At 36.2% G+C, this 22,936-nt stretch overlaps 1 protein-coding gene across 2 annotated transcripts in view; it reads left to right on the top strand.

Moving 5' to 3' along the window:
* Positions 1 to 566: 566 nt before the first annotated feature.
* The window catches only part of LOC110445637 (zwei Ig domain protein zig-8-like), an 86,308-nt gene continuing 63,938 nt past the window's right edge, over positions 567 to 22,936 (top strand). Inside the window, exon 1 of one of the 2 annotated variants that reach the window (XM_021490349.1) lies at positions 567 to 1,653. In XM_021490349.1, the coding sequence (XP_021346024.1) occupies positions 1,566 to 1,653 (88 nt within the window). In that variant the 5' untranslated portion in view covers positions 567 to 1,565. The remainder of the gene's footprint in view (positions 1,654 to 22,936) is intronic. The other variant, XM_021490347.1, reaches the window with a different exon arrangement.

Raw genomic sequence — 22,936 nt, 5'->3', positions numbered from 1 at the left:
TACTCGTCAGCATGTCGTGTGGTGTGGATGGAGAAGAACTGTAATTACTGAGCGGCCTGGAGACTCGACGTCATTACACGCGAAAGACATGGGCCAGACTCAAGGTCATCCACTTACAGTCAAGACAGGATTTATAGTGAAGTGAGTCTTTGAACCAAGAAATAAAAGTTGTAAAAATTCGTTCTAGATGATTGAGGATCACTGATTCACGTCCAGATATGGTTCCATACATATCTGTGGTTGTGTCATACGGGATACGCACGTACGATGTGTGAGTAATAATGATAAATCTCAACAATCGTTTCGATCGATACTACCATTCTAATTGAAGTAAAACTTTTCTGAGCTGCTGTTGTTTTTGTGATGGAAAAGTTACAGCACTTGTTAGGAGGCACTCACGTATCTCAATAAAAGCAAAGCTGTGGTTATTTTTGCCTGTGTGGCTTTAAACATCCACTCGTCATAGTGTGTTACCAGTTATCAACACATGTAACTAAAGCGACAAATGTTTGATATGCGGAATGACCGATATCTGCACACCATGAATGATGCGTTATGTACATAAAAGAGGTCCTTAGAGATGAGACAAATTATTTCAACTGAATACTGCCTACTTTATAACAATCAAGACGCTAATAAAACACAGGGTGAAGGCTGTGTACACTAGGAACTCGACTAGTCCACTCTCCACGTGACGGTAATATAACCACTCGTTCAATGTTATCGTTAGGACACAAAGAACCGTGATAGATTGTCGGTGGGACAAATCTTTAATAGGACGGCTCAGTGTGAACATAGTACTATAGTGAACACGCGGGTTAAATACCCTGAGCACTGAGCTCAGCATCAGTAGCGGCCTACGCTATGCAGTAGCGCACAGTGAGTCGGATCACAGAGATCGCGCCAACATTCGCCAGAGCGGAACACATCTCTGACTGTGTAGACTCGTTGTATCTGGGGGGCTGGGTGCCCAGTTAATAGTCGTAGTGATGAGGCAGTGTATATCAGTGTAAGCAGACCCGCAAACAGTCTAACAGATAACGGACACTCATTTAAAACCGATTATTACGGCGGAGCTGTCAAGTAACACGGAGAAGGGATTCTCTGTTGATTTAGTGAGCTAAAGTTGGTTATATTGTGTTTGATTACCACTTGTTCAGGACATTTACAAATATTGGTTCCTCACTGATATATCAGCTTAAGTGATTGATTGGACAGGTATACGTGTTGACTTGAATACAAGTTGATTGATATTTTGATAAATAGTTTGTAAAACTATTTATGACAAAAATGAATTTACAGTAAACTTGTCGTTGTTAAAAGACTCAACTCCGAGTCTTTATTTAATGGATTATTTCTCTTTATGTTCCTCTTTTTAAAAACATATCAAAAGTTTTTACACTAGTGATTGTATTGGATGGCCATTGTTCACATGGGTTAATGTGTCACTCGCTACATTTGTGTATAACGAACACGTGTTGGAGTTGTCCCATTCTGGGGGACAGTTAGGGTTAACGAGGACCCAAACTTATTGATTTGCTCTACCTTTCAACTTAACAGACATTATGGATAGTAAAATGATACATATATTTGGGTGTGTCGTAAAAACGCGGACTTTTCTACTATCGTGGATATTTCTGAGTCTCCTGACAGGTAAGTGCATTTTTTTAAAATTTGATTTAGTACAAACATGTGTTAAGGTGTAGAATAAAGTTCCCGAGTAAACAAGTGTGTACTTTTTTATAACTCCTAAGTAGGGTGTTCAGGTTTATATGAATAATTCTATATAAATACCTTACAAATGTTACATTCGAGTAAATCATCGTTTAGCATACTATCGTGATTTTTAAATAAATCCTGAATAGATTATTGAAAAGTAGATTAGAGGTGCAAACGCATCAGTGTAACGCAACTGGCATGCATACGAAATTAGGGGAATCTGTCATATGATAAGGGGATACAAAGAACGAGTTCTGACATTTACTACGACGGGGTGCCCCGTGTTAAATGGACGTATATATATACACACGTCATGTTAAATAAATCGCCGAGGATAAAAAAAAAACTAATCCGTATTTCTTTTTAAAGGGGATAACAAACTCGGTGCTGTCGAGATAATGTTGTCAACATATATATTTGTTTTGTAGGGCAAGTACCTGAACATTTGAGTACAGACAGGATATTAATATAATATACGATATGAGTGTGGTAACATATAAACTAGGTATGCTATACCTGTATCTACATCTTGAATGTATTGCTATGTAATGGGTCCTTTCAACTTATTACTTCCACTATATCAGTGGGTTTTTCCTCGCTAATCCGTAGATAAATAAATGTCTGACAAACTCTCGGTACTAGAAAACACGTCAAAACAACTAGGAGCTTAAAACAGAATGTCTATGTTTTGTTTAAGAAAATGGTTTCCGAGCTTGATTTAACATTCGTGTAAAACATCCCGCAACAGAAATAGAAACGTAAGTCAGTGTTGTTGTATATATGTACTCGTGTTTGGAATGACAAAAATGTACTTCAACCACAGGTACATTGTATGAGGAAACGTTGAACATAATTTAGAATTCAATGAAGAGACTTAGCGGTTAATGTGTAATTTTTAAGACGCAATTGTCTAGGTTATCATCAACAACAACACAGCAGTATCGGCACAGTTGATTGTAAGGTAACTGCCACGCGCTCTTTTTTTTCTAATAAAAAGTTAACTTTATCCCCATAAAGACCACAATGATATCATTTGCGGTTGTAGGAGAAGGACTGTAATATGTCTCGCATAACAAAAAAGAAGGCTGTGTACCCAGATAACGGCTCGCATGTAGTTCTTGAGGATAAAAGGTTCACAGCTGGCCACTAGTAACACTCATAGTACTCCAACTAGGGAGTAGAACACGTGACTGCGTTATCATCAAATAGTCTGTACTACTACCTAAAATTAAAAAAACTCGCGTCTTCACAAAGCGTGCGACATCTAGGCGAATTGTCGGCATTGTGCATGTTATTCGTTGATTGATAAACGTTGTTTTTTTCGGACACGTGTTTGTACAATTTTTCTTTTTACAGAACATATGTTGACGTGACATCAGTAGGGTAATTACTTGTGGTAGAGTAAAATATAAAGGTTCTTTCTCGTTAGTAGTCGATGTCAAACACTAACTCTGGAGACAGAAGTGTATACCACTTACAGAGGGAGACGAGAAAATACCGCACAGTTATCGCGATGAATGGTTTATACTGATTAAACGCTACTTTATATCTTTCACGCGGTTCTATATCATTAGTGGTCAGGCGATTAACTACTTATCATAAAAAAAAGATGAAGAAAACATCTCATCAGCGTCAAGTATCACAATTTTAATCAATCGAGCTCCACGCCGTTTAAAGAAGTTTTGATGTCGACTACCGAGGGACAAACTTACAACACAAGGTTTCGAAGGGGCTAAGGAACGATATTGGCCGGTTTTATGGTGTCCACCATGATCTCATTTCGAAATGTTATATTTCATTGTGTAATATGAAAGTCGATGGTTGAGATGTTTCTCATTAGTGTGACTTATTTTTTCGATGTCATTACGCCGGATCTTGTTTGAGGATATCAAATTACTTAAATTTGTCCTAGATTGTCGTGGCCGGTGTTGATGACGAAACAGAAAACGTTAACCATTCCGGAAAATTTGGCCTTATTACCTTTGTTATTTATCAAGTCTCCATGTAAATCTTTCATTTGCTCCTATGTTGCCCCATTTTCATTGATTTGAATTCTAATCACGGTTTTGATGACATTTCGGCATTCTTTTGCTCTTTTCCACAGTTTCATATATACTAGTACTTCGTGTGGCACTATTGTCTTTGGAGACCTTAGACAACATTTCTTTGAAAATCGATGGCAGGAAAAGGGGCATATTGTGGTAACATCTTCAAACAATACCGTATATAAATCAGATACGTGTATACCTAAGATACCAAGACAGTAGTTTATTTCTTCATCAACAATTTTGTAAATTAATCTCGTCGACGTTTAGATTCCTTGGGCATAGAAGTTAACAAGTGCAGAATATTCTATCTGTATAATGATACATCTGTATGTATGAATGCACTGGTGCCACAGGCAGGTCATCATTCTCAGGAACTCTTTCTCATTTGGCGGAATTGATCAAAGAATTGTATGTTGAAAAATTAATGTACATTCAGTAATATATAATCGAATAGATGTATGATAAGATAAACTAGCGGATGACTTCCCGTATACAAAGATCGATTTTTATACACTTCATCACATCAACGGTAATAGAGTACTAATAATAACACACATCTATCACAGACAAAAACAGCGGGACAATCTGCCTTATCAGTAGAAGAATGCCAATCTTTTACACAACATTAAACGTTATCATTTTATTAATAATAAAAGAGGAGGGGCTAGATTATTGATAAACACGACATCAATATACAATTTAACATTATAATATATTTGAATGAGGCACTAAAACTATCTACTCTGTTAGGGAGTCTTTAATGTGAAGTTAAACATTTAGGTTGCAGTAACACAGCATGACATGGAAACAGATACATTGTATCTGTAATAATACGATAGGCGCCGTAATGATTCCCGAAAACTAGTAAATATTGAAATGTATATTTTTGTAGTAATGAAATATTTTGCTAGCGTCATATTTTTTGTTTGTTAATAAATAAACATTGATCACTTTACCATGTGCAATTTAATAATACTGCAGTCTAACGGTCTGTATCACAATATTTCGAAGTATCATTTTCAGTATTGCTATATCTTGGATTTTTATTTATTAATGAAGGATTCATTCAATAGGAAAATGGAGCAGAAAATCAACTCCTTTCATGTTTTGGTATTCTTATCATTCCTAGATTTTCCCATGGGTGTTGGGTGTTTCTTTTATCTGATTTTTATTGGAGTCATCGCTGTATGACGATGTAGTATTCATTGACAGATTTTCATAACACAAACAAAGTGTTTCTGGAACTTTGTATTTGTTCACGCTATATATAAGTATACAACTGTTTATCAACAAAGGTCCTTCGTTTACACTGTAATCACTTGGTTCAAGCAAAACCTGACACAACATCTCTGATGTTTCGTTGTTATCATGTCTGTGTTCAATCTGACTGATAAGATATGTTTAGATACTAGTAGTGCTTTTATTTTGATAAATCTAATATCTTTGTTCATAATTCAAAAGCGCAATTTCGTTTCATTACGATATAGTAATTTATTTTAATTAACGTGATTGCACTTAAGATGTTTGTGTGGTAATTACATGCACATGTACGTCAAAATGATCCAAAGCAGATACCTTTTGTAAACAAGGATATTGTTTTACTTAAGATATTATGTCTTTCTTGCGTTCAACAATATATTTTACATTTGCGTGCCATTGTGACTATATAGCCTCTATGAAAGCTGTGTCGTTGATGGGACTTTAATTACCATGCATCACGAGACACAATTCTTAGCGTATTAATACAACACTGACCGGCACTACAATATCCAATATAAATAAACATGACGGCTGCTGAAATATCGCTGGACATTGTGAGATTTGACAATGTCATTGTAAATGTATGTGCAAAATAAAAAATAAAATAAAAAACACTTTTATTACCACGAAAACAAGACCAAGGTCTGCAATATCGTACAAAATGCACATCGTTTGAAAACACAAATGCCGGCAATGGAAATAATTTTAACGCTCATGCAATTTATCAGAAATATCGTCTGTTACACTGCACTGGTCAACAGGGGTTCGTTACAAATGTCTGAAATACACATATTCTATAGACCTACTGACACATATGTTACAGACCTACTGATATGAGCCACAGCACACATTAACATTTCAGACATTTGTATCGAACCTGTGCTCCGTCGCAAGATCACTCACTTCAAACGCTATCAGTTTCACGCGTCTCGCATCTACGGTTCCTCAGTTTCTGACGAATTGTCAAATAACGACGCTGTTATAGAATCTACCGACTGTTGTCAGGTTCCCGTACAACCAACAAATAAATTCACGCCTGGATTCTTTACAAAATGAGCAAAGAGAAAAGTTCGAATTAACTTCCAAAAATAACTCCCTCGTGGAGGGCAAGGTCGGATTTACGGTGTTCACTGTATTTGTCTATGCGCGAAATTTGTTCCGGGGAAAAATCGAAACAATTTCAAATCTAACCTTTCAGCTCAGATTTCTATTGGTAAACCTAAATCACCCTATAGACATATCATACGCAATTGTATTGATACTGAATTGTGGAATAAAATACGGTGTTCAAACTATTGAACGAAATTGTGTGGACTGTCGATAAGGCGGGCATTTTTAATTTTAAACATTAATTATAAGTTAAAAAAGAACAATAAGAGGCAGAGAAAACGTAAATATAAGTATTTACTGGTTTTGAATGGTATTTATGATCTATTTGAATGACACAGCTTTGCAAGCAAACAACTTAATGCGCGCTATCGCATTATGATTTGTTTGCTTGCAAAGCTGTGTCATTCAAATAGATCATAAATACCATTCAAACACAGTTCAATGCTTAAATAGATATATATATACATGTATTTTCACCACCATAGTATTAACTGGGGAGCAGATGAGTTTATCTGTATAAACAATCATAAAAATGGAAAGAGATGATTAAACAGTAATACACGGCACTGAACCACAATCAATAAACTCCTACATATGAACTACATTGTTCTTGTCACAACTACAAAATACCGGTACGATATTAGGGCGGTAGGTATGTTACAAATGTACAGGTGTATAAGGCAAGTTAAAGACGTAGAAGGACATTTCTATCCTTGTTGTGATTTCGGACGAATATATTTTCTTTCGGAAACTTGTTGGAATTCTATGTTTATAATCTTAACTGGTAAGCGTTAGGCCCGATTTGATATACAATGTATCAGCAGAAGGTTGTTTCTGTAGATGGTTTTGATTTGTTTTAGAGGTGATTGCTATCCTTATATAGCTTTTAGTTTTAGTTTAGTAAGGTGCCAAATAACTACCAAAACACTGAAAAATGCATCGGGAGAATTGAAAAGAAACCTGTTACAGTAACTGGTTATAGTCAAATGAAATATGCAGTTTGTAATACGTTTTCTAGTTTCTTATTTACTGCCAATGATACATCGATGACGGATCTCTAATAAACAAAGAAAAACTATCTTATACAGTATACAATGTATAACATAACCAGTGTCATGCATACTTCTCAAAGAAAGTTTTACTATTTCAAAAATTACAATGTCCGTAGTTACGGTTCCATTTTGTGTGTATATGTTGTGGGTATTTCTCAATGACCATTTTTGTAACAGATAGGTATTGATGGGGGCTGCAAGATTTGAATAGCCCTCTTGTAAACCTTAGCATGTATTATTCATTATATTTGTCTGTATTATTGTTTGAAGTAAGTTGTTTGTTTCAGTGACTCTTTTTTTTACCAAAATCGATTTATTATGTTTCTACTGGAGAACACTTAAACGACAAAATATTTATATTGTGATTTCACTACTTTTAAAAAAAGTTTTGAAAATTCCAAGATGGACATTTTCTGCTACAAGTACGACCATCCCTTAAATGTTACTATATACACATAGATTACGTTTTGAGGCAGTGATGATTACATAAACTGTTCGTCTATTTAGTCCTGATTTTGTTTAAACAGTATGTACTCAGGACACGTCAACTCATGAGACGTATTCCTGTGTGGATTTGTCTGTCGTATCCGAATGCTGTCTGCATAACAATCAACTGAATCTCTTTGTCGTTATCAACCAATCAGATTAATACATTAACGTTTGTGCCACGTTGATTTCTGTCATCAGAACTGAACCAACCAATTAAGGAAATCTAGCCACAATAATCACAGTCCTTTCCATTCTTATCGGCCGTTCGCCAATAGAGAACGTAATTGGTATTGGTACATCGATACCTCCCTAACGCGAGTTTGATTGATTTACTATACATGTACCACTCCTGTGCTGCTGTCGTTCGACTTTATGATGTTGCAATCTACCCGTAAGCAGGTTGTTAGCAGACTTCCGCAACATAAAACAACATAAAACCGACACGTGTTGGTCGTTTGTAACTCAGCTTTACACTTAGAAGTGACGTAATCAGATACTGTAATCGCACATTTTTTTTTTTAAAACATGTATACATGCTTAACCTTAGTTAACACGTAGTTAATGTATATCCATGTAGTGTGCACGCTTTTCACATGTAGTGTACAATTTGTGTTATGGAATGTACAATTTTAAAACGTACATCGAATGGTCAGGTGGCGTAGTGGATAGCGCACTCGCCTCTAACCAAGACGGCCGGGGTTCGATTCTCCGATCGGGCGTTAAAGTTATTGGATCACCTCCCCAACCACGTGGGCTTTCTCTGGGTACTGAAGTCCATGATTTGTTTCATAACTTTTGTAACATAAATAATTAAAGTTTATATTCATTTAAATATATCTTTAATATATTTGGTACATTGCGAATACCTGCATATGTGTAATGTAGTATACATTATTTACTTTGTATGTACAGTGCATTTGATGGATGAATATGTTTATGTGTATTTTGTGTTCAACACGTGTACATGTAGGGTAGTACATATATACATTGTATGTACACATAGTATACAATATGTATATATTTGTTGTGTTCAAATTGTAATATGCATGCATTACTTACTTTCACACTTATCGGGTGGTAGGGATAGTTCTAACACAGTATATGGATTCTACACGGTTTCCTACAAAAAGAAGTATGACATTAAACCTAACGAAAAAACAGAGCGCTGGTTTTTACTGCTATCGTCGCTGTCAATTAAGAAAAAGAAATAAGAAATTAACATTAACAAAATTACATGTTTAAACCTTAATAAACAATAAAGATAAAACCAAACGAAAGCAAAAAGAAAGCAGAACATTTTAGTGTTACTATGATCGTCCCTGCCAGTAAAATAAAAGTTTTTTGAAGACGGTTGGTCTGAAATTTTGTAGGGCGTACGAAATTGGTACAGTAATTTAGTGTATACTAGGGAGGATTGTCTAACTTAATTGTACAATTACATCCCTGCGTACTGTAAGTATAACTCTGCAACAGCTCTCCCAATAAAAAAACTAATCATACCTTAGCTTCCTCTGCCATCAATTTTATCGACAATGTTTACAGCCACGCGAACGGCAGTACGGTACCAAAATCCTACGTCCTTTGAAAGGACAATGGAATATACGGCTTGCTGCTTTTCTTTTGTCAATGGAGCATCACCTACACGACACAATGGACAGTTTAGAGCGTAGGAATACTACAAGATCATGGCATCGCTACATAATTCTATGGTAACGGTGTTCACAAGATTATAATTACCCGTCGCGTCGTAATGTGTATGTTGTGATGCGTCCCAAGTTTTATATTTCACCCTGTTTCTTGGTGACTGTTTATGTGTGTGAAGCCACTGCGTTACATCGTTTGTCATACATGGGGCCCTCAGACAATAATATGCAAATGAAATTGACTTTTATGGCTTGTTTCGAGCTGAAATATTGTAAATGGATTGTAGACTGGGTAAGTTTTTAAATAACTTCCTTCTTCGTATTTCTAGTGATCAGTCATAGGAACACTTTGCAATTGGATCTTACAAATCGTCTACCTCTCTATTTCTGTCCTTTTTGTTACAACATAAGACCACTATGAACGGAACATGAGAAGGTTTACGATGAAAAGGCGTCATGCTTTGAGTACGCTCTTGGTTTGGCGATGCACATTGTAATATAAAGTTGTAACACATTAACGGAATAGAATGGGGATTCAGTTACCTGTTGTAGATGAAGAGTTAACTGTCGAGACAGACAAACTGATTCCCATTGAGTACATTAGCCACATCATGGCGTTTACTCCCGGTATCCGTTACACATTCGAGTTAATGAAACAATTCTGTAAAGGTGTCATTTTCGTCACGGCTGCACGCTATCTGGAGACCTATGTAGACGCCTTGCACTCTTGCTCATATATGTTGTATGGCGGGATTTACCTAACACTTTCCAACGGTTACCATAGAATGACGAACGTTCTCAATTGTCCTTTACTTTTCATCAGCTAATTCAATTCAGAACGGGTCGGTTTGCAAGCGTCTTCTCATTATGCAATCGTTTAGATTTTGTTAACTCTTGTATCTGGTGTATTTTCCCACGTCCTTTAGTTACAACATGACAAAGATATTCTATACATACTTTTCTTCGTTCACTTAAATGTCTCTCACTCGTAATTCATAGGTTGGAAAATTCGTGTTTACATCTCATATGATTTCATTCAGGTTACGAAATAAAACATAAATAAAAAAAATAACAAAAGGATAGCGGAATTAACCCGATATAAAAACCCGAAGTGGAACCGGATATTCCTTAAGTATTGATGTAAAGTTACCACCGATCTAAGTGTTCTCCTTAACTTCACACTTGCATTCCAAATTCATCTACGGAACGATAAGCAGGTCTTGACCTACCATTAGAATGAGACATCGCACACGTTAATATTCTGCAAATGCCGATATTGCATCATCACATTATGCATTGTAACCAGGGTCGCGTCATCAATTTTGTCACATATTTCATGTGCAATTGACTGTCGCAGTGCACAAGGTTCGCAATAACAACATATTGTTACGAATAGGAAGTGTGGGATAAAAATAACTTTCATTTCTGTGTTTTGCAGTCAGAGAAATATTAATCCTGTAAATAACATTGCTGAAGTTACGCACTCGGCAACGCCTCGTTGCTTAACTCAAATAATCCTACCCATCGGACATATAGTGTTCATCTTCACCACACGGTAGTGATATATTCGTAGTACTCACCCAAAGTTCATATTTTGAAACTCGGCCATGATAAATCATTACATCGATGTGATTGAGAACAACTTTTCATTGTGAAGTATATCAATCTGTTCAATCGAATCACTGGAATTTCTATTATTTCAATGTCACGTAATTCACAGATTGCTGCTGTTATGGTTATAGACACGAACTAATGTATTCTGGTAACCAAACTTGATGTGCTACTTGTTCCCTTGGAATTGTCACTGATACAACTTCGTCTGATGTCATTTAACAAGGGCCGTGTCAGCATGAACCGAATACATGACTTTTGTTTTACCGCTGTATTTAGAAAAACCTTAAACGGGTTTGTCCTTGATATGTTTAATCTTGCCGTCTGATGACCTTCTTCGTTTTCTTACTTTTGAAATCAATTGAGTGGTTTCCAAATTCTTAGGCAGTATTCTAAAAACATGAACTTGTTTTTACAGGCTTTTTTAAAACCAATTAATAGAACGGTTATTGTAATATTATATTGTAATATTATTTGTGTTGAAAACAGATATACTGTTTTCTTGTGTAATGCCCATTTCTATGGTCTTTTTGTTATATATGATAAACTGAAACGAAAAAAGGAAACGCAGTTTCAATCTGTAGGTTTAATAAAAATATAATTTTTGCATTGTGTCTTAATTTCAGGGGAAATACTTAAAATTGAATATTGATGTAACCTCTTTAATTTATTTTTGGATTCTAATTCCTCTATATCAAGCGGAATACACGGATCAAATTATCGTTACTTATATGGTTTGTGAAAAATTTGTCTATTTAACTATCATTTAGTGCCAGAAATATTTCATCCAGAGAGATAAAGGATTCTTCTTTCCAACCGCCACAAGTTGAGTAAGGTTTAAAACAATGTAGACTGCTTTGGGCAATTTGTTATGTTTAGATATTTCATGTCTCTTTATATCAAATGATGAAAACTGAAGAGAAATTTAGTCTAGGCGGTGAGCAGGTTCTTCAAGGTTCTTGTCTCCAACCCCCACGAGTTGAGAAATACATGGTTTAAAACAATGCAGATTACTTTGGAGCATTTAGTGTGTTCAGATTTGTCTTTTCCCTTGTTATTCACCGCAGAAACCTGATGGGAAATTCAGTCTGGCTGAAACATGTACGCATGCTCTTCAGGAACAGTTGAGCTGGTGCTTGATTGAAAAGGTACATGTGGAGATTGTATGGTTTAGTGAACACTTTAGATGCTTCACATATAAGCGTTTTTTGATTTTTGTATATTAGATATCTGGTTTATCCTCTCCAAATCCTAGTCTGATTTTTATACTGATTCAAAATATCTTTTAAGGGCTGTGATATATTTCGTAACATTTATAAAGTATCTGGCGGTCTAGTGGTTTACTAACAAAATCCTGAGCGTGGCAAATGTAGCGAAAGAGTTTTTGTACATATAAGTGTTCGTTTCACAACATCACGTATTAACAGGTTCATGTACAAAGAGTAACCCGCATAACTTAATAAGTAGCATGTCATTAATTTGAACAGGAGTTGAATATTACCATTCACATTTGGTAAAATATATTTATTGTCTAAATCCCAAAGGGAATGAAACATTTTTTAACCTTGGGACAGATATGTTTGATATTGTGTCCTGTTTCAAAACAGATATCCATACTGTGAGAATCGAAAATATGTTGTGATTATACTTAAAGTAACCCATGCTAAAATGCAGTTATTGCTGAAGTATTTACACAAGCTGATGCAGTAAGTTATCTGAAATTAAAATGACAATGACTTAAATGATGATCTATATGTTTGTATTAGTTACATAAACTTATTACTAGCTTATATTTGAAAATAACCTAAGGATGAGAGTGTTTTAGAAAAGTGACCTAGTGGCTCGCTTCTTACTTCGTTAAAAACGATGAAAGTGAAAGCCTTTCAGAATCCGACTTCCTTTTTGTCTTCGTTGTTTGGGAACATTGAGGAAACCAAATCTCATCTGTTGTAGAACTTACTATACTTTGGACATCTGTCTTTGTTTCTCGTGTCTGTTCTATATCCACGGCTATGTCTTCCTTTGTACAGTACCTCTGATAAGCCGGTTGTCATAATAATATGATCTAGTGTAGCGTCAACCTACCACGTCCATCTCTTGACATTTCAGTGAGATGACACTTGAAAGTAGTCCCATTATCCGCCCACAACGTACATAACCTGCTTTGTAGTTACATGTAAAACACTAATGTACAGTAGTATTCACACTCTTACTCTCACTCACAAGATGAAAGTTATGTTTTTTCTCTTCTCATCCGCAGTCGTCCTAGTTTGTTACTAGTCTGCGTCTATTTCCGCGATTGTATCAGTGATCTAGATAGACATTCTAGAGTGGAAAATAGATCTCTCTATATCACAGTTGTCACTATTTTTTTCATGTGGTTAGTATCGGATCGGGAATATATGGGCTGTCAAGCACGCATATGTTACGCTTATTTAAATTTCGTTGAAGCAAGTTTCCGCTTACCACCACTCTCCGTTGCTCGCGTTGACACGATAAAGCTCATCTAAACTGGTTTGGGAACCTTTTAGTATCTATGTTCTAGACGAAGATCCGGATTGGATTAGAAGGTTATGATTTAGTCATCACCCGGTAGCGAGTTGTCATTTCTTATCCTCGTTACCTGTCAGACGTGTCTGGCCAATTCGTACCCACGGGACACAGGTAAAAGGTCGGCATCATTAATACGTAGTGTTTCACTATGGTAAATGGCAAACAGTATTGACATCATCATTATTAAACCCGTTGTAATATAGTGGATAAAATATATATAGAGTTTAAGATATGATACATAACATGTTACAGTTAGCAGACAAGGCTAATCAAACATTCCCAGTCAACATATTTGGTTTACTTCTAGCTAAATCAGTGTTAAGGTTTTATCTGATTTTCCTTAATCCATCGTCTGGCGCGTCTTTATATATCCTCAGTTATCTTATAAAATACGATATAAAACCAGTGAGAGTTATTTTTGTTGTCAAAGTAAGTAGCTTTATTTTAGATATAAACAGCATAACCAAAACATACCTAGTAATTCCTTAAACTATCTACACGGGACATTGTTACAGAGTTTACCATTACATGTGTTCAACATACAGTGCAGCATCGAAATGTTGGGATATAACCGCTGTCAATGACAAATGTTCGGAGAATTCAGGAAGTGACATTCAAGGCTATCGAGACCTGCGGTTTTAGTCTGTCGAGAGGTTAAAGACTGTTAGGATCGAAGAGGCCGAGATGACCATGACGTTGGGGTTCGAGACTATTAATTCAGTGTTTGTACTTAGAATTTCAGGTCAAGTCGTTTGTTGTTGTAAGACAGCTGTCGGTCTGGAAGTGCGATCGCGTCAAATTGATATCTCCCACCAAAGTGGTGTCCGGCCCGCTTTGTTGTGGTCACCTCGCGGCTGAACGGTGTTAGTGGTAACATTGATCTCCAGACTGCCGTAAATCGTCCTCTTAAGTACCCATTGACGCATGCGAGACTATATGTTTCAGCAGGTGTCCTCAGCGTAACAAGGGAACTATATCACACTATAGGGACATATTTACTATAGTATCATTACACACGATTATAAATCAAGAATATACAATCGAAAAAAGGCTCAACATTTCTTTTCAAAAAAACCTACCACACGTAGGGAACGTTTGTTATCGGCTGTGATTCGGGTGAACCCTTCTTGCATATTTCAGGGCTTATTGTAATTGCCAATATATAACAAACAGCCTTATAGACAGAATTATTTATTACTAAATCATAATTACTGTAAAGTGAAAATTTTAACGTGTTTTTTGTACTTTTCCAGAAAAGGTCGACTTTCTAAAAACGTATCTCTTATACATTGTAGTTTATATTTCCTTCAGTACGCTGACACCAAACAATCAAATATGACTGTCCTGTTTTTATTTCAACAGCATTTAAAACGTATTCGGATGTCGTATATTTTGTGAGATATGAGATATCCTGTAACTTATATAAAAATCGACAGAAAACGTTTAAATCCAATGAGTTCTTAAAGTACGGTACCGTATCCTCTACAGATGTATAGTTTAATGTTGTCTTGAGTTCCATCATCCGGCAATCCTAATGTATTTTAATGCACAAGTTTGCATTGTGCCATAATAATTGACATCTTTCAAATGGCATTTATCATTTTTTTTTCTAAATTAAAGAATAGCTGAGCCTGTCGTTGAGATAGAAATAGCACACTACGTCTATATATCAAACGGAGGAACTCTAGCGTTTGATTGGTTACGTACCTCGCGATAGGACTCTTAACAAGACTCGATTTCTGATTTATATCTGGAATGCATCCATACTGTCTCTACCTGAAGCTCGAGTGAGGGTGAAAATTGTAGATAACGACCGCAGATATAGCCATAAATAATAAGTCTTAACACGGAGGTAAAATAATTTGTTTAAATAAATAAGAAGAAATACTGGGTGCTTTAGGTGTTCTCTCTTTCCGATAATTGTAAGTGTGGCACTGTGGAGGTTCTAACACAGATTTCTATTGATTGCGATTCCTCACAGCATGGGTGATCCGTCTTGATCGCAGAACGTTTTGTAAGCAACGTTCAATCGCAGCGAGATGTCTATTTCACCAAAGGCAACAGACATTGATTGATGTCGCCTTATTCCGAAAAACGGAATGGTAAATAATAAAAAACACGTCATAATAGATATAATTTCCCCGAGGATATGTGCTCGTTGAGTTGTAAAACCCTTTTAAACGTGTGTAAATATTGACTGAGGTTAAGTATTTGTTTACTTATATAATTAATATTTGTTTTTTCCCATAACCTTTAAATGTAAATGGGCAGTCCTGACGGTGGATTTAACTCCGCTTAACAACGAATCTGAATCAAAAGTCATTCCGTCGGGTGAAATTACAATGTGTTTTGGAAAAGGTGTAATAATTTATATAAATATTGATAAATGTCAATTTCCTGTCGGGTTTTGTCATTGATTTCGAACAACACGAGTAGTACTTAAATGTAATGTTTTCTGTCCTGTTAAACCTTATTTGATTGATATATGTGTATGCGACATGTGTTTTTCGGTCCTTTTGAACAAGATTTAAATAAATTTTACACTTGACATATGTTATTTTCTTTCTTGTTCAATGAGATCTATGTAAATTATGTATGTGACACGTGTTTCCCATATTATCCTCATTTCTGTAAGGCCGTGATAACATGCGCCTTTTTCTAAAAATTTGATTTAAACCTATTTTACTGCCCTTCTAGTAGCAACGGGATTGCGCATTAGTTATACAACTTATATGAAGTCCTTTTCGTATACAAAATGAAGTTTTACAGAATTTCAAGTTGGCATCTTTACAAATACTATACTACATTTGGTAAAAAAAAAACACTAAAAAAAACCAGAAACATGTTTAACAGTATCTGTCAATTTCAGTTATACATGTTACAGTCCGTGGCAATTTTTTTTGTAAATAAATAATATTACGATATTAAGGTAAAGCATATATATACCTACATTGTACATGTTATCCTGGGTAAAGTAAATGTAACAACCATGACGTCATTTGGTAAAACCCGTAACGATTAATCTGTTCGGACAAAGCTAGTTGCTGTGAATATAATGAGTATTATGATGCATTAATCATCCATGTGTCTTTGTTGTCAGCGTGCAACAGAAAGCCTATTAATTATTATCATCCCTGGATTGACCTCCCTATAAGGATATCGGCAAGTGCTTTTCTCATGCTTTATATAACCCTGTTTGATCGATCAGTTGAAAAAGAATCTGATGAATCATCTTTCTTTGTCATTTTTTTCTTTGTGCAATGTTCCCCAATCGTTCTTATTTGTCGTTACTGTCTCCGAAGATGACGTATCGCATCCTTGCCCATATGTCCTTAATCCTTATATGGCAAAGCACATGCATGTATTCATCCATCCATGACTGTCATGATCAGGGTAGCCGTAACGCTTAGTCACCAGCATGGATTATATATGTAAACCATCCGTCGTCCACCAGATACACGGGAGTGCCAAAGGCGTTTGGCCGAGCAAAATCTAATACAGAATAATTGTTTCATCCAGATGAAGTGGCCAACACCTGTCATGGCCACCCCCTAATACCGATCTATTGATCTGAGGTCAAGGTTCGACGCCTCATTGTTTAATCAGCGTGCTTCTTAATGACTAATTCGACACCGTTTCTACACGACGTAATCAATAGGAATTAACCGCAATTGGCCAGTGCGCATGGGCAAAGAAATTGTATGATTGCTTGACTATGTGACATTTTAACACAAAAGACAGTTCTTTTGGGTTCAATTTAGACTAATCCTCCTTCAATCTCTAACGAGAATTTTCTTTGGTTTTGAATAAAAACAACTTATGAAGATAAGATATATTGTCATTACTGCATTGTATGTAGGACGATCCACAGGGACTGATACATTGTATTATATTTCATAAAACTTTTAGTTGCATGAGTACCTATTTTACACTCAATTCTAATTTCCTTGACAGATTTGTTATAACATCTATTGTTATTTCTGCGACATGAAACTATCAGGCACAAAAAAGCAATAATTAGCTGTTTCTAATATTTGTCAGCATGACATATATTATATTATCAAAGAAATAAGATTATAAAAACATGTTCCAGTATATGTGGTCATGCTGCTTTAACTAGATATAAGTATTATTTTAAATATGAACACTTGAACTACTACTGTTGCCGTTTCTAAGGTTACACACGGTTATGTACTTGTATGTGTTATAAAGCTGCCGTTTCTAAGGTTACACACGGTTATGTACTTTTATGTGTTATAAAGCTGCCGTTTCTAAGGTTACTCACGGTTATGTACTTGTATGTGTTATAAAGCTGCCTTTTCTAAGGTTACACACGGTTATGTACTTGTATGTTTTATAAAGCTGCCGTTTCTAAGGTTACACGCGGTTATGTACTTGTATGTGTTATAAAGCTGCCGTTTCTAAGGTTACACAAGAATACACACCTGTATGTGTTCTAGAGTTGCCTACACAAGATTACATACCTGTATGGTTTCTAGAGTTGCTTACACAAGCCTACATACATGTATGTATTCTAGAGTTACCTACACAAGCCTACATACCTGTGTGTGTTCTAGAGTTGCCTACACAAGCCTACACACCTGTATGTGTTCTAGAGTTGCCTACGCAACCCTACATATATGTATGTGTTCTAGAGTTGCCTACACAAGCCTACATACATGTATGTGTTCTAGAGTTGCCTACACAAGCCTACATACATGTATATGTTCTATAGTTGCCTACACAACCCTACATATATGTATGTGTTCTAGAGTTGCCTACACAAGCCTACATACATGTATGTGTTCTAGAGTTGCTTACACAAGCCTACACACCTGTATGTGTTCTAGAGTTGCCTACACAAGCCTTCATACCAGTATGTGTTCTATAGTTACCTACACAAGCCTACATACCTGTATGTGTTCAAGAGTTGCCTACGCAACCCTACATATATGTATGTGTTCTAGAGTTGCCTACACAAGCCTACATACATGTATGTGTTCTAGAGTTGCCTCCACAAGCCTACATACATGTATGTGTTCTATAGTTGCCTACACAAGCTTACATACCGGTATGTGTTCTAGAGTTGACTACGCAACCCTACATATCTGTATGTGTTCTAGAGTTGCCTACACAAGCCTACATACATGTATGTGTTCTATAGTTGCCTACACAAGCCTACATACCTGTATGTGTTCAAGAGTTGCCTACACAAGCCTAAACACCTGTATGTGTTCTAGAGTTGCCTACACAAGCCTACATACATGTATATATTCTAGAGTTGCCTACACAAGCCTACATACCTGTATGTGTTCTAGAGTTGCCTACACAAGCCTACATACATGTATGTGTTCTATAGTTGCCTACACAAGCCTACATCCCTGTATGTGTTCTAGATTTGCCTACACAAGCCTACATACATGTATGTATTCTAGAGTTGCCTACACAAGCCTACATACATGTATGTATTCTATAGTTGCCTACACAAGCCTACATACATGTATGTATTCTAGAGTTGCCTAAACAAGCCTACATACATGTATGTGTTCTAGAGTTGCCTACACAAGCCTACATATCTGTATGCGTTCTGGAGTTTAGGTTACACAACATGGTAAAAGATGTGGACACAAGTCTGGGTCTGCTAGAAGATGTTGTTTATGGACAGGATGCATGCTTTCTACCGAATAACGTTACTACCTAAATATTGCACGTGCAATGTATGGTGTTTGATAAACGACAGGGGATCACATAAACAAGAGTCGCCGAATAATGGCCTTAGTGCAACCAATGCCACATACCGGACGTATCTACATTGTATGTTTAGATCAGCGGTTTGCACGTGCAAACAAGCTCGGTGGATTTTAAAGTAACAAAAGCACACAATACATCCATAATTTATATACGTCAACATCTCTTTTTACTCAAGTTAATCTTTATTTGTATAGTAAAACGAACCTACTGAAGGTTATGTAGTGCTGTAAGATCTCTTGTCTACCCTGACGCTGCTTGTAAGGAAAAAGAGTATAGCAGACGCTCGTACAGAACGGATTTACATTATATGGTGCCCGATGGACGCGCATGAGATTGTCTCCTTCATGGTCCTGTGACTGGTTTACAGGCCATATACAATCACTGTTCTGGATGTCACTGCCTCGGTGGGACTTTCAAATCTAGATCTGTCCTGTGCTATTTTCACAACCGTATGAATTAATTGCGTTGAGATGGATACCGTACATGTAAATGTACCACGAAACACTATCATTGGACTATTGATCCAGTCCCTTCGCATAGATTACAAGATTATGGTCCAGGTGTGGGCATATCACTTCCTATTTCGTATACTGGTAAGCAGCTTTTTATCTACTCTCGTTTGAGTTCAGTATAACAGTATTGTACGGCTGTAAAACCCTTCAATATAAATGTACGTTAGTGTGACATTACATATACACTGTACAGCAGTATGACCTTACGCGTATGTCAGTTTGAACTTACAGATTTACTAGTATGACCTTACACGTATGCCAGTTTGACCTTACAGATTTACCAGTATGACCTTACACATATATGCCAGTTTGACCTTACACATTTTTTAGTTTGACCTTACAGATATATGTATGTCGTATGCAGTTACAGATGTGCATGTATGTACAGTACTTATATATAACCTTACCCGTACACCAGTATGGCCGTACAGGTATGTCAATGTGACCTTACAGACTTTCCAGAATGACCTCACATGTGTGTCAACATGCCGCCACACACATATGTCAGTATACTATTTTATAAATGCTAAAGTGATTGTTTCAAAACCCCTGTTCAATATGTATATTAACGATAAATTAAAAGTTATTAGTAATCAAATTATATTCCTTGGTAACTACGATATTAGTTTGTTTTTTTATCGTACATTGTATGTGCAAACGATATTCCTAGAACAGCCTATCTTCACTTAGATGTTTGCTTCATACGATGGTCTAACGGCTAGTATTCACGGCAGGGGAAAATGCGTCAAAATGTTGCTTATCAAATCGCGTTTATAGTGCTACATGTATTATAGGTAATGTTTAAAGTTCAAATCATAAGATACAATAAATGTAGGATACATCCAGGATCGCAGCTGTAACGTAATTTGATATATGTATACAGCTATTTGTCAGTGTGTATTTTTCCGCATTGTACTCCATGTTTTGAAGATAATAAATTAAACAATTTATATATAATAATAAAACGAAAAATGAATAAAATAAAGAAAGAAAATCTGACATTTTTGATAAAACCGAGATGATTGCGTGTACAGTGTATTTCTACATTCACACGGAATACTTGACATTTTGTGCGCAGATGAGTGTTTTGAGATAAAATCTCGAAATCCAGAAAGTTGTATAGCCGACGGCAGTACACTGCCTGGGACACGACGCTAATCACTGTTATCGTCCTGGCGTAGGATAGAGCCAACTGTCATTTTTGGAGAGACCTTAACGGGACCCGGTGTAATATTAATCAATATTACTTTGATAAATGTCATTTTTTTTATTACCATATGACAAATCCTTTTATGTACAAGTACACGAACATGTGTTATGTGTAACGGGGAGTATTGATTTTACATGACCTGGCACTCAATTTTGGGAGGAATGACGCGTGCGTATTGTGTAGATATAATGACGATAACACTAAATAAATTGTGCTATAAATAGTATGGCGTCTTAGGTTTAGGTTGCCATTAAAAGTTATTTGACTACAGGCAACTAAATCAGATAATTTGATCGTACAGAATTACACCATCCGTATACGACAAATCTGATATGAAAATAACTTCTGTTTTCCCACAAGAAATAAAAGAAGAAAGTAGCAGAGATGAAGATGAGATAATCTGCTATAATAATATCATTTATAAATGTATTTATATATATTATTGTGGCACCCTGCTAAATATTTGTAATATTTAAATGTAACGTATTTTATTTGTATGAGTTTTAGTGTGCATCAATAAATAATTTGTGTTTACTTATCTTCGTATTTGTGCGGATTCCGGAAAAACCGTTCCGCGACCGGTTTTCAAACTTACTTTTTGTACTCTCTTTTCCATATCCCGTTTTAACGATGTCATGAATAAATGTACAAAACTGAATTCGAAGACTTCGTCTGGTTTGTCCTACCGCAAACAACCCTATACTTCACATACTCTACATTATCAGATTCAATAATCTGTTATATTACAATGTATATATACTATATGATACATTATGTTGCATTAACTTTGATACATAGGATCTGCATTGCTCCTGTAATATTTGTTATGTTGACTTCCTATACTTCACAATCGATACATGAATTCAGTTCATATGTAGTTTGTATTCAAATTGGTCGTGAGGTTGAGATTATATACCCATGTATCGCTACACCATACGAAAGCAAGTTATACGCACTGCATGCGCAACGGGACCCGATAAAGGAACAGAAGTACATTTCATCCATTGTCGAAATACAGAAAGCAGAAATTTTGTTGAAACTTTATCTTCAATGGCTATTACAGATATAATGGAAATGTGAAAAAGGGCTCTCCAATGGGACACAAATGAGATTTTTGCCGACATCGCTAGAATGCTGTTTTGCCGTAAGATTAGTGTAAATCACTGAAAATGATCATCTCTGTATTGCATTTATAAAAGGCTGCGTGACTAACATGGAAGTCCACTCACAGGCGCGGTAGATATACAATAGCATCACACGCCACGCCGGATTCTCATATAAGGTAACAACAAGGCATGTAAAACCGACACAATATGGCATACGATGTTGATGGGTTCCGATCGCTACTTGAGCATTATCAAATAACACTCGTTGTTTAATACAATACTGCGGATAGAATTAGCCGTAATCTGGAGACAGGCGGCATTCTGCTGCTACTGGCGTCACGGGGCCATGTATTGTTCAGCTACAGGATTGCATCAACAGTGGGCCAGGCACAGTTATAATTGTGTAACGGGTAATGATGGGATGAATTAAGATCCAGAGGAACGTGTCACATCAGCCAATTGACGTGGACAATTCCACATAATTACAGGGTGTTTCCTCTCCCTTCAAACTCGGGAGAAAGTACACACTGGATTCAAAGGCCTTGTCATTTTATCATAAAGATCTCTGGGAGCATAAACCTGTTAAAAGAATACAAAGTGAAACAAGAAATAAATACTAACATTTTGAATATCTAACTTAATAAATATGACGAATTCATATCGAATATTAAGTTAGTTGTTCGACATTTCCCATTTATTATGTGAGTGTAAAGATAACACAGATGGGTTTTAGCATTGGCTGGCTGTATGCTGAGGTCGTGTATTCCGGACTATTGTATTATCCTCGTTAGGGTGGCGTCTAACCTTTCCAAATGGCACGTGAGTCAGCACTAATCTTTCCACAATTGATTATATTTTCTTATTCAAGATCA

This window comes from Mizuhopecten yessoensis, unplaced genomic scaffold (assembly GCF_002113885.1).
Source record: "Mizuhopecten yessoensis strain PY_sf001 unplaced genomic scaffold, ASM211388v2 scaffold2329, whole genome shotgun sequence".
NCBI classification, from domain to species: Eukaryota; Metazoa; Mollusca; class Bivalvia; order Pectinida; family Pectinidae; genus Mizuhopecten; species Mizuhopecten yessoensis.
This window is presented reverse-complemented; position numbering and strand designations above follow the sequence as displayed.